The sequence below is a fragment of the Salvelinus sp. IW2-2015 genome, unplaced genomic scaffold (assembly GCF_002910315.2).
Source record: "Salvelinus sp. IW2-2015 unplaced genomic scaffold, ASM291031v2 Un_scaffold1904, whole genome shotgun sequence".
Lineage (NCBI taxonomy): Eukaryota > Metazoa > Chordata > Actinopteri > Salmoniformes > Salmonidae > Salvelinus > Salvelinus sp. IW2-2015.
The window spans coordinates 137,420-154,276 of NW_019943265.1; the positions used below are offsets into that span (position 1 = coordinate 137,420).

At 41.9% G+C, this 16,857-nt stretch overlaps 1 protein-coding gene across 2 annotated transcripts in view; it reads right to left on the reverse strand.

Moving 5' to 3' along the window:
- Nucleotides 1-5,536, reverse strand: part of LOC112072370 (basic immunoglobulin-like variable motif-containing protein) — a 26,788-nt gene extending 21,252 nt beyond the window's left edge. For both annotated transcript variants that reach the window (XR_011476169.1, XM_024139782.2), the window contains exons 1-3: nucleotides 5,205-5,536; nucleotides 3,136-3,735; nucleotides 1,171-1,297 (exon numbers count right to left, since the gene is read on the reverse strand). Coding sequence is in view for 1 of the 2 variants with exons in the window: in XM_024139782.2 (XP_023995550.1) it covers nucleotides 1,171-1,297; nucleotides 3,136-3,649 (641 nt within the window). In the remaining variant the exon portion in view is untranslated. The remainder of the gene's footprint in view (nucleotides 1-1,170; nucleotides 1,298-3,135; nucleotides 3,736-5,204) is intronic.
- Between the last annotated feature and the right edge of the window lie 11,321 nt (nucleotides 5,537-16,857).

Consider the following 16,857-nt stretch of genomic DNA (forward strand, 5'->3'; position numbering starts at 1 on the left):
ATAACACACTAGTATTGAATACAGTAATAATGAGTAGTGTCGCTAACATAACTCCCAGTTAGTAGTTTAAACAAGTATAACGTGAGCTTAAAACAAGACAATGTGTGTCAACATCAAAGTAGCAGTTAATACCCAGTAAAATGCAGCTGTCTGCTACCCAAGTAGTAATAGAGCCTATGTGCTCACTCAATACATCAGTAGTAGTTAATACATAAGACCTGTAAGAGTTACCTCAGTAGAGTTGTTACCTCAGTAGTAGTAGTATAAATGAGCTAGTGTGCTACACTCAGTAGTAGTTAATACAGTATAATGAGCTGTGTGCGCCTTCATAGTATGTAATACAGTATAATGAGCTGTGCTACCTCAGTATAGTTAATACAGTATAATGAGCTGTGTGCTACTCAGTAGTAGTTAATACAGTATAATGAGCTGTGTGTACCTCAGTAGTAGTTAATACAGTATAATGAGTGTGTCTACCTTCAGTAGTAGTTAATACAGGTATAATGAAGCTGTGTGCTACCTCATTAGTCAGTAAATACATAATATATATATGCTGTGTACTCAGTAGTAGTTAATACAGTATAATGAGCTGTGTGCTACCTCAGTAGTAGTTAATACAAGTATAATGAGCTGTGTGCTACTCAGTAAGTTAATACAGTATAATGAGCTGTGTGCTACCCAGTAGTAGTATAATAACTATAATGACTGTGTGCTACCTCAGTAGTAGAATACAATATAATGAGCTGTGTGCTACCTCAGTAGTAGTTAATACAGTTAATGACTGCTTGTGCTACCTCAGTAGTAGTTAATACAGTATAATGAGAGTGTGTGCTACACTCAGTAGTAGTTAATACAGATAATGAGCTGTGTGCTACCTCAGTAGTAGTTATACAGTATAATGAGCTGTGTTGCTACTCTCAGTAGTAGTTAATACAGTTATAACAAGCTCTGTGATAGGTCTATCAGTAGTTAATACATAAACAAGCTCTGATAGGAGGTCTATCATAGTAAATACATATAACAAGCTCTTGTATAGGTCTATCGTATTAAGTACGTTCTAAACAACTCTGTGAAAGGTCGTATCAGTAGTTAGATACGTATAACAAGCTCTGGGAAAATAGGTCTAATCAGTGTAAATACAGTATAATGAGCGTGTGAGTTCTTATATACCATCTCCGGAGGTCCAGGACTTTTCTCTGTTTGATCTCATCCTGCGAGGCGTGGAGAGGAAGGTCCTGCAGGTTCCTACTGCCCCCTGAAGACTTCATCTTCTTAGTACCGACTCTCTTTATGTTGCCTGAAAATAGGACACAAATTTGAAGCAAGCGCTCACACAGACAGAAACAAAAAGTAGGCTATATCTGTCAAGCGCTCACACAGACAGACACAAAAAGTAGACTATATCTGTCAAGCGCTCACACAGACAGAATCAAAAGTAGGCTATATCTGTCAAGCGCTCATACAGACAGACACGAAAGTAGGCTATATCTGTCAAGCGCTCATACAGACAGAATCAAAAGTAGACTACATCTGTCAAGCGCTCGTCGGGGCTAGGTCTGAATATAATCAACCAGTGTGGCGTACTAATGCTTTTCTTTGTTGTTGAGGTCCTAAAATTCTAATTGTTTCACATTAATTGTTTTACATGAATCCACTCTGTGTGAAATAATAGGGSTTYACATGATTTTTGAATGACTAACCCGTCCTCTGTCCCCCACACAMASAACAWCTGRAAGTAMTGKATTTCAAGRACAGATTCAACTACAAAGACCAGGGAGCTTTTTTCAAAAGCCTCATAAAGAAGGGCAGTGATTGGTAGATGAGTAACAATAACAAAATCAGATATTGAATATATTTTTACGCCTGGTCCAGTTAATAATTATGCTGTGGATGATGTATTTAACCACACAGACACATCAAAGATACAGTCGTCCGTCTGAACTGAGCTGCAGGACAGGAAGGAAACTGCTCAGCTGATGTCACAATGAGGCCATTGGTGATTTTAAAACTGCTACGAAGTTGTGATAGGAGAAATGGATCTGCGACATTATTGTGTCTCCATTAATAACGACCTAAATTAGTGAAAAGGAGAATAAAAATATTCCAATACATGAATCCTGTATGAAACAAGGCACTAAAGTAATACTGCAAAAAACTTAACTAAGGAATACACTTTGCAAAGCATAAAGTAAATGTGAAGCCTAACGTTTGGGGTAAATCCAATACAACACGTCACTGAGTAACTGCKTCCTTATTTTTAAGCATGGTGGTGGCTGCATCATGGTATGGGTATGCTTGTCATTAGCAAAGACTGGGGCGTTTTTCAGGATGAAAATAAATGGAGCTAAGCACATACAAAATCCTAGAGGAAAACCTGCTTCAGTATGCTTTACACCAGACAATGGGAGAGGAATTAAACCTTTCAGCAGGTCAATTACCTACAACACAAGGTCAAATCTACACTGGAGTTSCTAACCAAGACAGCGAATGRTCCTCAATTCTGAGTGGCCAAGTTACAGTTTTGACTTAAATCTCCTTGAAATCTATAGCAAGTCTTGAAAATTGCTGTCTAGGCCTTGTCCCCAACACCTTCACAGAGCATGAAGTATTTAGAAAAGAATACTGGGTAAATATTGCACAATGCAGGTGTGCAAAGCTCTTAAGAGACTTACCAAAGAACACTCACAGATGTAATCGCTGCCAAAGGTGTTTCTAACATGTATTTACTCAGGGGATGTGAATACTTAGCTAATTATGGTATATTATATTATATGTTTTATTTTTCATTCATCTTAAAATAATGTTAGGATTTTARTTCTACTTTGACATTACAGAGTATTTTGTGTAGCTCACTGACAACAAAATGACAGTTTAATCCCACTTTGGAACACAATAAAATSTGATGAAATCCAAGAGGGGTGAATATTTACGATACCCACTGTACCAACAACAGATGGTCTGAACACCAGCTACTGGCACAATATTTCTTAGTAACAGATAAATCAGCATGAGAATAATACTAAGTAATTCATAGCATATCCATGAGACTAAAAATATACTGTAAATTATGTCTCCAAAAACAAGCAGAACCCCTGTTTTACACTGTATTGGATTTAGGTTATTGATCTTGCTTACTTGTCCTGGGCTTTCGAATTAGCACAGCGTCAAAGTTAGTGGTATCAATCTCCCAAGCCAGGATAGGCTTGGTGTTGCTGCAGGACACTCCCTCCATATCAAAGTCTTCGTCTGAGGCCTCTTCTACACCTGCATGCTGCCCCTGACCCTGACACAGGTCCACAGTGTTGGACTTCACTAATGGGGCGCCGCTGCCATCCTGCTTGCTGTGGGCCACCTCTCTGGGGGTGCTGGGGAGCCGGTAGAGAGAGGCAGCCTGGTTGAGGAGGGCGTAGTCTGAGCAGACCGTGTAGAACTTCTCTCTGGAGTGAGTGACGGGGCAGGTCCATGGGAGCTGGATCTCAGCGCTGGAGGCTCTCCGGGTCCTCAGGGAGTCTCGGGTGAGAGTGGTCAGCAGGCCGTGTTGGTCATCCTCTCCGACCGGGGGCGGGGGTCGCTGGGACAAGGGCGTAGCCTGGTCGCCTGGCTGACTCCCAGATACATTAGGTCCTGAACTATCCCCACTGTTAGGCATTGAAGAGAGGACTGGGATGTTGGATGAGAGAATTGTTTAAAAGTTGAAGTGGTTGGTCTGTTTAGAGGAGTGGGTTGTCATCTATGCTGCAGAAAGGATTAAACATATATATTTATTAAAACTTCAAATTGGGTTAAAAATTATCAACCAGGAATTGTGTTTTTTGCCCTATAAAAGGTAAAGTGTTGAAAGGTAACTAATAGTCAGTAACTAAAATAGAGTTTAAGGTATCCCAAAGGCCAGCAGATGGCGATGTTGAGTAATTTAATCTTACCATCCAGATGGAATKTWTGCAGCTGGCTATGCAYCTGCCTATYCACTCGTATCCCCCATGGACTGGTTTTTACATMAAWCATTCTCCATTCAGGCTGTAAGGGTGTAATTTTCCTCCTTAACACAATTGAATGGCGAGAAGGTCGATGAAGAAAAAAAAAATGGGGGAATTTGCATACTTTTTTATGAAACACTAGTTTCCACCACCATGCTAAAGTGGCTAATGCTACTTCCTGATGTTGCGTATCGTGTTCAGCCAATCAGACCAGGGGTGAAAGGAAAAAAAACAGACTGCTGCAACCTGATTGGCTAAATGTGACATGCAACATCTGGGACTAACATTAGCTACTCTAGCCTGGTGGTGGAAACTGGTGCTTCATAAAGAAAGAATAGGGTCTCCTGAGTGGTGCAGCGGTCTAACGCACTACATGTCAGTGTTAAGGCTTCACTACAACCTGGAGTTCGACCCCAGGCTGTGTCACAGCCGGCCGTGACCGGGAGTCCCATAGGGTGGCGCACAATTGGCCCAGCGTCGTCTGGGTTAGGGGAGGGTTTGGCCCAGCGTCGTCTGGGTTAGGGGAGGGTTTGGCCGCGGGGCTTTCCTTGGCTCGTCGCGCTCTAGCGACTCCTTGTGGCGGGCCGGGCGCGTGCAAGCTGACTTCAGTCATCAGTTGAACAGTGTTTCCTCCAACACATTGGTGCGGCTGACTTCCTGGTCACATGACACGTCCTTCGCCACTCCCGAGCCCGTTGGAGAGTTGCAGCGATGAGACAAGATCGTAACTACCAATTGAATATCACTTTCTTTCTTTTTTTACGCCTTATCACCATTAAATCTAGTTAAGGAGGAAAAGGACACCTTTGAAGCCTCAATGGAAAATGTTTTATGTACAACCCGGTTAGGTGCGTTCCCATTGAATGAATGGTAAGATGAAACGACTCAATATCGTCATCTGCCGGCCTTTAGGCTAACTTTACGGCAAGCCGTGATATTAATTCAACCACAACCTGATCAATCTACAGTAGCATGAACACTTGATAAGGATAATGTATTGGACATTGAGTACAAACACACTTAGGAGTGGTGTAAATGTAAATGTTTTTACATTACCCGGCCGTTCAATCATAGAGCCAAAGATAAGAATATTTATTTTGCGCCCATTAGGCTAGACTGCCATCACCATCACCACCTGTCATCTCAGAAGATGGCAGCAAAACATGCAGTATCATCGGACACTCTAAAATATGCTCGCAATAAACCTGTACAATTTGGTACACATACCTTGCATTGTGTCGTGGATTTTTAACTTGGTAGTTAACTAGGTAGCCACATAGTATGGATTTCTCCTGTTGGGATAAATACGCTGTTGTATATTGACGTCCTCCTCCTTCCGCTGTACAGTAATGATAAGCTAACCCATTACGTAACTAGGGGTGCTCAACCGTAATATTCCACAAGATTTTCTCACAGACAGTTCTAAATTAACGCTTTGCTAAATCAAATACAAACTGGATGTTTAAAATTGTTCACCTTATAGGGATTTCACATTACTGATCCTATTTATTCGTCATATACACAAAATAGTCGGCGTTCACGAAGGGTCATCAACCCCTAGCCAGCCATCCGGCTTTCTTTAACCAATCAGAATAAGCCCTTTGCCTGTGTAAAGTGGGGTGCACTTGATTTAGCTCGCCGGTATGGAACGCCGTTTAACACTATTTGAAGCGTCAAATAAGCTTGTTGACCAARCAGGACCTGAATATGACTCTCACGTCATGTAATCATTTAACACGTTCATTCATTGTTTATGTAYTTATTACACATTGATTACACTATCACTCGTATTTCATATGTCACAACGATTCACGGATACGTGTGCTATGATTGCCGGTAAAGTTTGGTCTCGCTCACCGGCCGGTGCCGCACGACAGCAGACACACTTCTCCAAGCTATGGACGGTGCTGGTTATAAAAAGCTAGCTAGCTGATGGACACAAACAATGTTCTTCCCCAAAAACATAGCAAAACGGCATGATCTGTTTCAGCAGCGATAGCTAYCTAACTATCTAGCTAGGTGTCATCATCTAAAATACCCCTTATTTATAAAACAGTTAATGGTCAGACCACACCTATGTGAAGCTAGCCACAATAAGGATTAGCCTAAATAGTGAAATTTGCTGTTCGCCTTCATTCATTTAAATAATAAATAAATATATATATATTCTATTGAACCTTAATTTAACTAGGCAAGTCAGTTAAGAACAAATTATTAGTTACAATGWCGACCTACCCCGGACGACGTTGGARCAATTGTGCGCCCCCTCATGTCTAATTGAAAGTGTTGCAAATGAATACGAATAGTGGAATCATGCCTTAATGGAATAGATCATGCTAAACGAGGTTGGAATGTTATATAAATTCAACAAAAGACAATAAATTGTTAATTTGACAAAAATCTGTTGAAATCACACTGTGGATGTATTAGACTTTAGAATTGCATTGTGGGCATATTTATTTCACTTTACAGCCTTATCTATGGATTGGGGATCAATGACATTGGATATCAGTCTACTCAGTGACACCCACAGAACATTCGTTTCATAGCTCTTTTTGCGGGACTCTGAAACCACTGTGAATTGAGCCACATTTATTGTACCTGTCAACCTACTATGTGTATTGAACACTATTCCAGAGAAAAAACAATACTAAGTGTATGTTTTGGAGTCTGACAACTCTGAGGACTTTCCCACAGTCAAAGTCACACAATATGAGCTACGACGCTAATATTTGCGTAAAAAGTTGCGTTCTGTGGGTGTAACCGAGCAGACTGGTACGCTATTTTATTGCTCCATAATTCCAGCCCTCTAACCTTGTTAAATATTATCTAGTCTTAATATGGCATGATTCCACCAATTATGTAACCTTCTGTGTCACTTTCAAATGGGGACTTTTAATTTGAAGGCAAACTGCAAATTCCACTATCGTGGATAATCCTTATTGTGGCTAGCTTCACAGCACAACACGGTCCGGTTCACGCCTCTGTAGCCAGATGAAGCTAGCTGGCTGCTTATAACGTTAGCTTTGGTCAACAGGGTTAAGTAGCTGGCTAGCTAGTTATTTTCATGAATTGAAGTTCGATTTCAATAGGCGAACAACAAGTGGCTACCTAGCTAATACTTACTCACAWGYATRCCTAAATCATTGCTAAGAATATTGAAAATGACTGCAGTTTATACTGGTCATTGCTTTCAGGCTGGTTGCATTGATGCTAGCTAGGTACCAAGCTAAAGCTAACTAGCTACCCCAGAGGTTGCTAATAACATCTGTATCAAACATATTTCCAAACAGTTTTGATCCGGCGCGTTTGATCCTGATCTTATTTCAAATGCTCACACAGACATTTTCCCATTCGMTTCGAACAAATAATGCGTTATTACCAACGTGGTATTGTAAACACATTGTGGCCGGTGTGGGTGCTTGTTTGCAGAATTATTTTGGACAACTTTGACAGTGCTATTGTAGTGGTGGCGCTTGGCTTGCACACACAACATTCTATAATAGAATCGTGTTATTTGACATGTCAAATTATAATTTGACCCAAACGGCTACCCATACGCTGGGTGTTGCGTCCGGTTAGGGACCAATGATAAATGCTGTGTTCGAATTTTTTTAACTTTTTTTTATTAACAACAAATCAATACAGGAAGTACATGAGGGAGCACAAGTATATATGGATAATATACAAAGGGCAATTGAGCTAGGGGGTACAATATTACATTACACAAGGACCRTAAGGGACATACATACACTTATAATTCTAACAGCTTTTTTGTTAGTAGAGTATTTAGTTGTCTTAAAATACAGTTCAATTTCTTTTTGTAGTGTAAGAAAATGTGTTTTTTTGTTTGTAAATTTACATTTGTGAATGTATGTCAAATAGAGGCACTATGGGCTCAGGTACATCTGCCTCACCAGGCACCCATATTGGTKGGATGTGTGTATAGACCTCCTAACTCTACGGTGTCCTATCTGGATGACRTATGTACTGGGTTTGACCAGGCCACAGATAGCAACAGAGATGTATTTATCTTGGGTGATTTTAATATAAATTYGAAGGATCACAATAATTKGAATAGAACAAAATTGATGAGATATGCCAAGAACTGTGGTTTGAAACAAAATGGTTAATGATACTAATAGATCATCAATTAAGTTGGGTCATCGTTCAGACACATGCATTGATCTGATTTTCTGTAATATACCATTGCAATGCTTAAAAGCCAGATCAATGCCAGTGGMCTGGACAGACCATAATATTGTGACCATAACCAAGGTTCCAAAGAAACCCCCTAGGATTGTGGTCAAGAGAAATTTGAAAACATTTAATCATGAGCTATTTCTAAATGATTTGGCTGCTGTACCCTGGGAGCTGATTTATCTAGAGGATGATGAGACTGTGTTTCATCAATGATTGCATCCAGGGCTTCTTTAATTATTTTTGCAAGTAATATCTTATAGTCATTATTAAGAAGACAAATTGGATGCCAGTTATCGATGAGCAGCACTTATTTTTTAGGCTTAGGTATCAGTGTTATTAACCCCTGACTCATTGCAGGAGGGAAACATTGTTTTTAATACGCTCTAAAAAATACTTCAAATAGTAAGGGAACAAGGGAGCTCCTTGTTCAGAAAATAATTTGTAAAATTCTGAAGGAATTCCATCAACACCTGGTGATTTATTGTTCTTTATATGTTTGATAGACTCTATAATCTCTTCAACTTTGATGCGTTCATCACTCTGTTTAGATTCTATATTGTTGTTGACCAATTGTTTTTTCTATGTTTCTAAATAGGAGATTCAACGGCACAAGAGGAACATCTCTCTTTCCATAGACACTGTCATGGCTGGATAGGCTGCACTTCCATTCACAACATCCATGCCATTATCAGCTGTGTTACCGTTAACACCGTTAAAGTCTTAAAACGTCCCAATAGCGCTGCATGAAATTGTCCCTTTTGCGCTTGTTTTTTAAGGACACACCTCAAATATTGCCACCCCTCCCCCCTCAGCGTAAGTGAGCTGATGTTAGACAGGTAAATTGAAAAATGCCAGTGCACCAGAGTTTTACATGAGGAAATTGCAAACTGACGTGCATTTGACAGTTGCGCCACCTTAGCGCCAGACACAAATAGAGCCCTGCGGCTTTTGATTTTAATGCAAGTTCAAAGGTCACCTTCTCCTGTTGACTGGTCCATGGGATTCTCTCCATAGAAGACAATCTGAGACTACAATAGAAACCAATGATCTATACAGGAGTCCCTAATTGTTTGTCTTATGGTGRTTGACCTCCAGTGTTTGACCTCTGGTGTTTAAACTCTGGTGTTTGACCTCTGTGCTGATGATGTTAGTTGTGAACCACCCTCAGCCAACCAGGACCATTCTGGAGCAGATGAGGCTTGTTGGCTCCAGTACCAGTCCYCACTATCTCTTTCAACTGTGAAGACCATGAAGCTAACTCCTTCCTGTATGAGCTGGCCCGGCAGGGAGGTTCCACTGCTATCAACCCAGCAGTCATGAAGAGACCTCTGTCCCCCAACACTATGAGATGAACCAATGGATCCTCACACCCAGATCAATTCAACACTTTATTCAAACTGTATAGTACGTTTTAGGCTGGTGTTATTTTGACATTGTTTAGTCCATGAATATTTAAAATTATTTTAGTCCATTTATAGGTTCAATTATTTTAGTCCAGGAAAGCTTCAATCCTTTTAGTCCAGGAACAGGTTCAATCCTTTTAGTCCAGGAACAGGTTCAATCCTTTTAGTCCAGGAACAGGTTCAATCCTTTTAGTCCAGGAACAGGTTCAGCCTTTTAGTCCAGGAACAGGTTCAATCCCTTTTAGTCCAGGAACAGGTTCCATCCTTTTAGTCCAGGAACAGGTTCAATCCTTTTAGTCCAGGAACAGGTTCAAGCCTTTTAGTCCAGGACAGGTTCAATCCTTTTAGTCCAGGAACAGGTTCCATCTTTTAGTCCAGGAACAGGTTCAATCCTTTTAGTCCAGGAATAGCTTCAATCCTTTTAGTCCAGGAACAGTTCAAACCTTTTAGTCCAGGAACAGGTTCAAGCCTTTTAGTCCAGGAATAGCTTCAAGCCTTTTAGTCCAGGAACAGGTTCAAGCCTTTTAGTCCAGGACAGCTTCAATCCTTTTAGTCCAGGAATCGCTTCATCCTTTTAGTCCAGGAACAATTCCATCCTTTTCGTCCAGGAACAGGTTCAATCTGGTCTGGGAAACCGGTGCATACAGTATCACTGCAGTCACAAGTTGGTATATCATTTATTTTCCCTCAAATTAACTTCCTGACAATCCCCTGAAAAGTGATGACCTTTATCTTCTGAAGTGTGTCAGAGCGGTGAAAACCGCTCATCTTATCTACTAACATAGATAGGGCTCTAACTCCTCTAGCTCCACAATGAAATAGGGTGCAGGCCAGGCAGCAGGCTGTTAGCCAACCTGCCAGCTTAGTGGAGTCTGCCAATAGCACAGTCAGTGTAGTCAGCTCAGCCATCCCCATTGAGACTGTGTCTGTGCCTCGACCTAGGTTGGGCAAAACTAAACATGGCGGTGTTCGCCTTAGCAATCTCATTAGGATAAAGACCTCCTCCATTCCTGCCATTATTGAAAGAGATCGTGAGACCTCACATCTCAAAATAGGGTTACTTAATGTTAGATCCCTCACTTCAAAGGCAGTTATAGTCAATGAACTAATCACTGATCATAATCTTGATGTGATTGGCCTGACTGAAACATGGCTTAAGCCTGATGAATTTACTGTGTTAAACGAGGCCTCACCTCCTGGTTACACTAGTGACCATATCCCCCGTGCATCCCGCAAAGGCGGAGGTGTTGCTAACATTTACGATAGCAAATTTCAATTTACAAAAAAAAAAATTACGTTTTCGTCTTTTGAGCTTCTAGTCATGAAATCTATGCAGCCTACTCAATCACTTTTTATAGCTACTGTTTACAGGCCTCCTGGGCCATATACAGCGTTCCTCWCTGAGTTCCCTGAATTCCTATCAGACCTTGTAGTCATAGCAGATCATATTCTAATTTTTGGTGATTTTAATATTCATATGGAGAAGTCCACAGACCCACTCCAAAAGGCTTTCGGAGCCATCATCGACTCAGTGGGTTTTGTCCAACATGTCTCTGGACCTACTCACTGCCACAGTCATACTCTGGACCTAGTTTTGTCCCATGGAATAAATGTTGTAGATCTTAATGTTTTTCCTCATAATCCTGGACTATCGGACCACCATTTTATTACGTTTGCAATCGCAACAAATAATCTGCTCAGACCCCAACCAAGGAGCATCAAAAGTCGTGCTATAAATTCTCAGACGACACAAAAATTCCTTGATGCCCTTCCAGACTCCTTCTGCCTACCCAAGGACGTCAGAGGACAAAAATCAGTTAACCACCTAACTGAGGAACTCAATTTAACCTTGCGCAATACCCTAGATGCAGTTGCACCCCTAAAAACGAATAACATTTGTCATAAGAAACTAGCTCCCTGGTATACAGAAAATACCCGAGCTTTGAAGCAAGCTTCCGGAAAATTGGAATGGAAATGGCGCCACACCAAACTGGAAGTCTTCCGACTAGCTTGGAAAGACAGTACCGTGCAGTACCGAAGAGCCCTCACTGCTGCTCGATCATCCTACKTTTCCAACTTAATTGAGGAAAATAAGAACAATCCAAAATTTMTTTTTGATACTGTTGCAAAGCTAACTAAAAAGCAGCATTCCCCAAGAGAGGATGGCTTTCACTTCAGCAGTAATAAATTCATGAACTTCTTTGAGGAAAAGATCATGATCATCAGAAAGCAAATTACGGGCTCCTCTTTAAATCTGCGTATTCCTCCAGGGCTTAGCTGTCCTGGATCTGCACAGCTCTGCCAGGGCCTGGGATTGGGAGAGACACTTAAGTGTTTTAGTACTATATCTCTTGACACAATGATGAAAATAATCATGGCCTCTAAACCTTCAAGCTGCATACTGGATCCTATTCCTACTAAACTACTGAAAGAGCTGCTTCCTGTGCTTGGCCCTCCTATGTTGAACATAATAAACGGCTCTCTATCCACCGGATGTGTACCAAACTCACTAAAAGTGGCAGTAATAAAGCCTCTCTTGAAAAAGCCAAACCTGGACCCGGAAAATATAAAAAACTATCAGCCTATATCGAATCTTCCATTCCTCTCAAAAATTTTAGAAAAAGCTGTTGCGCAGCAACTCACTGCCTTCCTGAAGACAAACAATGTATACGAAATGCTTCAGTCTGGTTTTAGACCCCATCATAGCACTGAGACTGCACTTGTGAAGGTGGTAAATGACCTTTTAATGGCGTCAGACCGAGGCTCTGCATCTGTCCTCGTGCTACTAGACCTTAGTGCTGCCTTTGACACCATCGATCATCACATTCTTTTGGAGAGACTGGAAACCCAAATTGGTCTACACGGACAAGTTCTGGCCTGGTTTAGATCTTACCTGTCGGAAAGATATCAGTTTGTCTCTGTGAATGGTTTGTCCTCTGACAAATCAACTGTACATTTCGGTGTTCCTCAAGGTTCCGTTTTAGGACCACTATTGTTTTCACTATATATTTTACCTCTTGGGGATGTTATTCGAAAACATAATGTTAACTTTCACTGCTATGCGGATGACACACAGCTGTACATTTCAATGAAACGTGGTGAAACCCCAAAATTGCCCTCGCTAGAAGCCTGTGTTTCAGACATAAGGAAGTGGATGGCTGAAAACTTTCTACTTTTAAACTCGGACAAAACAGAGATGCTTGTTCTAGGTCCCAAGAAACAAAGAGATCTTCTGTTAAATCTGACAATTAATCTTGATGGTTGTAAAGTCGTCTCAAATAAAACTGTGAAGGACCTCGGCGTTACTCTTGACCCTGATCTCTCTTTTGACGAACATATCAAGACTGTTTCAAGGACAGCTTTTTTCCATCTACGTAACATTGCAAAAATCAGAAATGTTCTGTCCAAAAATGATGCAGAAAAATTAATCCATGCATTTGTTACTTCTAGGTTAGACTACTGCAATGCTCTACTTTCCGGCTACCCGGATAAAGCACTAAATAAACTTCAGTTAGTGCTAAATACGGCTGCTAGAATCCTGACTAGAACCTAGAAATTTGATCATATTACTCCAGTGCTAGCTTCCCTACACTGGCTTCCTGTTAAGGCAAGGGCTGATTTCAAGGTTTTATGTTAACCTATAAAGCGTTACATGGGCTTGCTCCTACCTATCTTTCGAGTTGGTCCTGCCGTACTACAATACGTACGCTACGTCACAAGACGCAGGCCTCCTAATTGTCTCCCTAGAATTTCTAAGCAAACAGTGCGGAGGCAGGGCTTTCTCCTATAGATCTCCATTTTTATGGAACAGTCTGCCTACCCATGTGAGAGACGCAGACTCGGTCTCACCTTTAAGTCTTTACTGAAGACTTACTCTTCAGTGGTCATATGATTGAGTGTAGTCTGGCCCAGGAGTGTGAAGGTGAACGGAAAGGCTCTGGAGCAACGAACCGCCCTTGCTGTCTCTGCCGGCCGGTTCCCCTCTCTCCACTGGGATTCTCTGCCTCTAACCCTTTACAGGGCTGAGTCACTGGCTTCTGGTGCTCTTTCATGCCGTCCCTAGGAGGGGTGCGTCACTTGAGTGGGTTGAGTTACTGACGTGATCTCTGTCTGGGTTGGCGCCCCCCCTTGGTTTGTGCTGTGGTGGAGATCTTTGTGGCTATACTCGGCCTTGTCTCAGGATTGTAAGTTGGTGGTTGAAGTTTCCCTCTAGTTGTGTGGGGGCTGGCTTTGGCAAGTGGGTGGGGTTATATCCTTCCTGTTTGCCCTGTCCGGGGTTCATCGGATGGGGCCACAGTGTCTCCTGACCCTCCTGTCTCAGCTCCAGTATTTATGCTGCAGTAGTTTATGTGTCGGGGGCTAGGGTCAGTTGGTTACCTGGAGTACTTCTCCTGTCTTATCCAGTGTCCTGTGTGAATTTAAGTATGCTCTCTCTAATTCTCTCCTTCTCTCTTTCTCTCTCTCGGCACTGAGCCCTAGGACCATACGTCAGGACTACCGGGCATGATGACACCTTGCTGTCCCCAGTCCCTGGCCTTGCTGCTATTCCAGTTTCAACTGTTCTGCCTGCGGTTAGGGAACCCTACCCTGTCCAGACTGCTGTTTTCAACTCTTAATGATCGGCTATGAAAAGCCATGACGATTATTATTCCTGATTATTATTTGACCATGCTTGTCATTTATGAACATTTTGAAAATCTTGGCTCCTCTGATTATTCTCCTTCTCTCTTTACTTTCTCGCGGAGAGACCGTGCGCCTAGGACCATACGTCAGACACCGCCTGCACTGGTGACTCTTGCTGTCCCCAGTCCGCTGCCCTGCTGCTATTCCCAGTTTACTGTTCTGCCTGCGGTTATGGAACCAGCACTGTCCCAGACCTGCTTGTTTTCAACTCTTAGATGATCGGCTATGAAAAGCCAACTGAAAATTATTCATGATTATTATTTGACCATGCTTGTCACTTATGAAACATTTTGAACATCTTGCATAGTTCTGTTATAATCTCCACCCGCACAGCAAAGAGGACTGGCCAACCCCTCATAGCCTGGTTTCCTCTCTAGGTTCTTCTCCTAGGTTTTGGCCTTTCTAGGGAGTTTTTCCTAGCCACCGTGCTTCTACACCTGCATTGCTTGCTGTTTGGGGGTTTTAGGCTGGTGTCTGTACAGCACATTTCGAGAGTATAGCTTGCAATGTCACGAAGGGGCTATATACAAATAAACATTGATTGATTGATTGAATAGCCAGCCAGCATATGGCGGCCTAAGACTTGACTAGCCAGCTAGCTATATTGTAGCCCATCTTACTATCGAGTACAGACAGTACAAGACAGAAGTTGAATCAGTTCTGTCATCAGGGGCAAAGTGGGTAGGGGTTGTTTCTTCGAATCCATCGCTACTGTGCGTTACTTGACAGTTGAGCTGGCTATCTAGTTAGTTTTTGGCTTGTGACTTCGCATGCAACTCGTTTTGCGTTAACGCCGAAAATCCTCATTGTCACCAAGCTGATCAATCGTAGGGCGACTGTATATTTCAATATGTGTAACATACTGAATTATTAATTGGATGCATTTTAACCGCCATATCATAACTGTGCTATGATTGGTTAAGAACCACCAAATGGTTTAGGTCATGTCAGTTTTTGATTCTGTTGTTGGCGATCCGTGAACATGCCAGTTTATAGCTGCTAATAAAGAGCTACGTTAAGAAATATCCTGTAGTACTGCATTTTTTATTTTTGTGAGCAAAGTGTGCAAAACAAGACAGTATTGGTCTTCGGCACAACTATGCTTCCAAAAACGATCGTAGTATGTTTCAGTACCTTTGGTACAAATTTCCATGAGAAAGTACAGGGAACTAATAGTCTTTTGAACAGTTTTGTACGAGTCTACGTCGCTTTGTGAAAGACTGATAATGGCAAACAACGGATAGATGTCAGGGACCGTATTGTATTTGAATAACTCACGCTGGAGTGAGAGAAGAAACTGTTGACTGTTGGGTCTGAGGTAACGTTGGACAAAGCTATCGACATAGCAGATCTCACGGTAGCACTGGCTCAGATGAAAACCATTTTCGCGTGTGTACACGAGCGGCATCACGTGAACAAGCAGTGCACCGGGGGGCAGTCAGGCAGACATCAAGCACACCTCCGTGGCACGAGAGGGGGTTTTGAGAACAGAGAAGAGAGCATACTCAAAACACGAGCGATCAAGACTCAAAACCGCCCCAAAACATGTGGATGTTGCGGATACAAGTGCATGGCGAACAAGGAATTGCCAGCTAAAGGCAAACAGTGTCTAAATGTGGGAAAATGGAATCACTTTGCAAAAGTGTGCGAGGCTTACGTGGAAAAACGTACACACAGTAGTGAAGTGAAAGTCAATCAAGAGAGTCAAACGCTGATGAACTGTTATTGATTCAGTGACAGCAGAAAAGTCAATATCAGAGACAGAGCAAGCCTTATGTGACAATTGAGATAGGAACACAAGGCACAGAGCTAAAGTTCAAATCTAGACACTGGTGCGTGCACAAGTAAACATTTATTCCTTCTGAATAAGTACCCGTGCAGCTTTGACATTGAGTTGTGAGCTACAGCCACCACGCGCAACTGACTGGTTATGGTGGTTGAGCACTCCCCGTAAAAGGACAATGCACTTTCAATGCAAAATAAAAAGAAGTGACACGATGTTGGACTTTTTAATGTTGTTGACACTAGAGCACTGCAGTGCTAGGTCTTAAGCATGTTTAGAATGGAGCTCATCAAGCTGAGTTCTTCCATCATGTGACAGAGCCAGTAAGGACAGAAATGTACTGGAGGAGGTTGGACTGATTGTTTTTAGGAATAGGATTATCAAGGAGAATGTACGCATTCACTTGACCAGACGCACCCTGTGGTATGCCCACCGGAGAAAGATTCCCCTTGCTCTCCGTGCCGTCTGAAGAAAGTAGTTGGAGAGCATGGAGCAATCTGACAGTCACTGCAAGGTTACAGAACGACTGACTGGGTAAACGCCTTTAGTGGTGGTGGAGAACACGCCGAGGCAGCTCAGAGTATGTCCTCGAACAGAGGTCGACGGTTTTGATTTTTTCAACGCGATACGGATTATTGGAGGACAAAAATGTATTATATATATATATCATACACAACACACACACATTTTGTAATAATGATAATTGCAACAATACTGAATGAAACAATTGAAACTTTTAATTTTAACTTAATATAATACAATAAATACAACACACACACAGCACAGCTTCTGAAGTGACAATGGATAA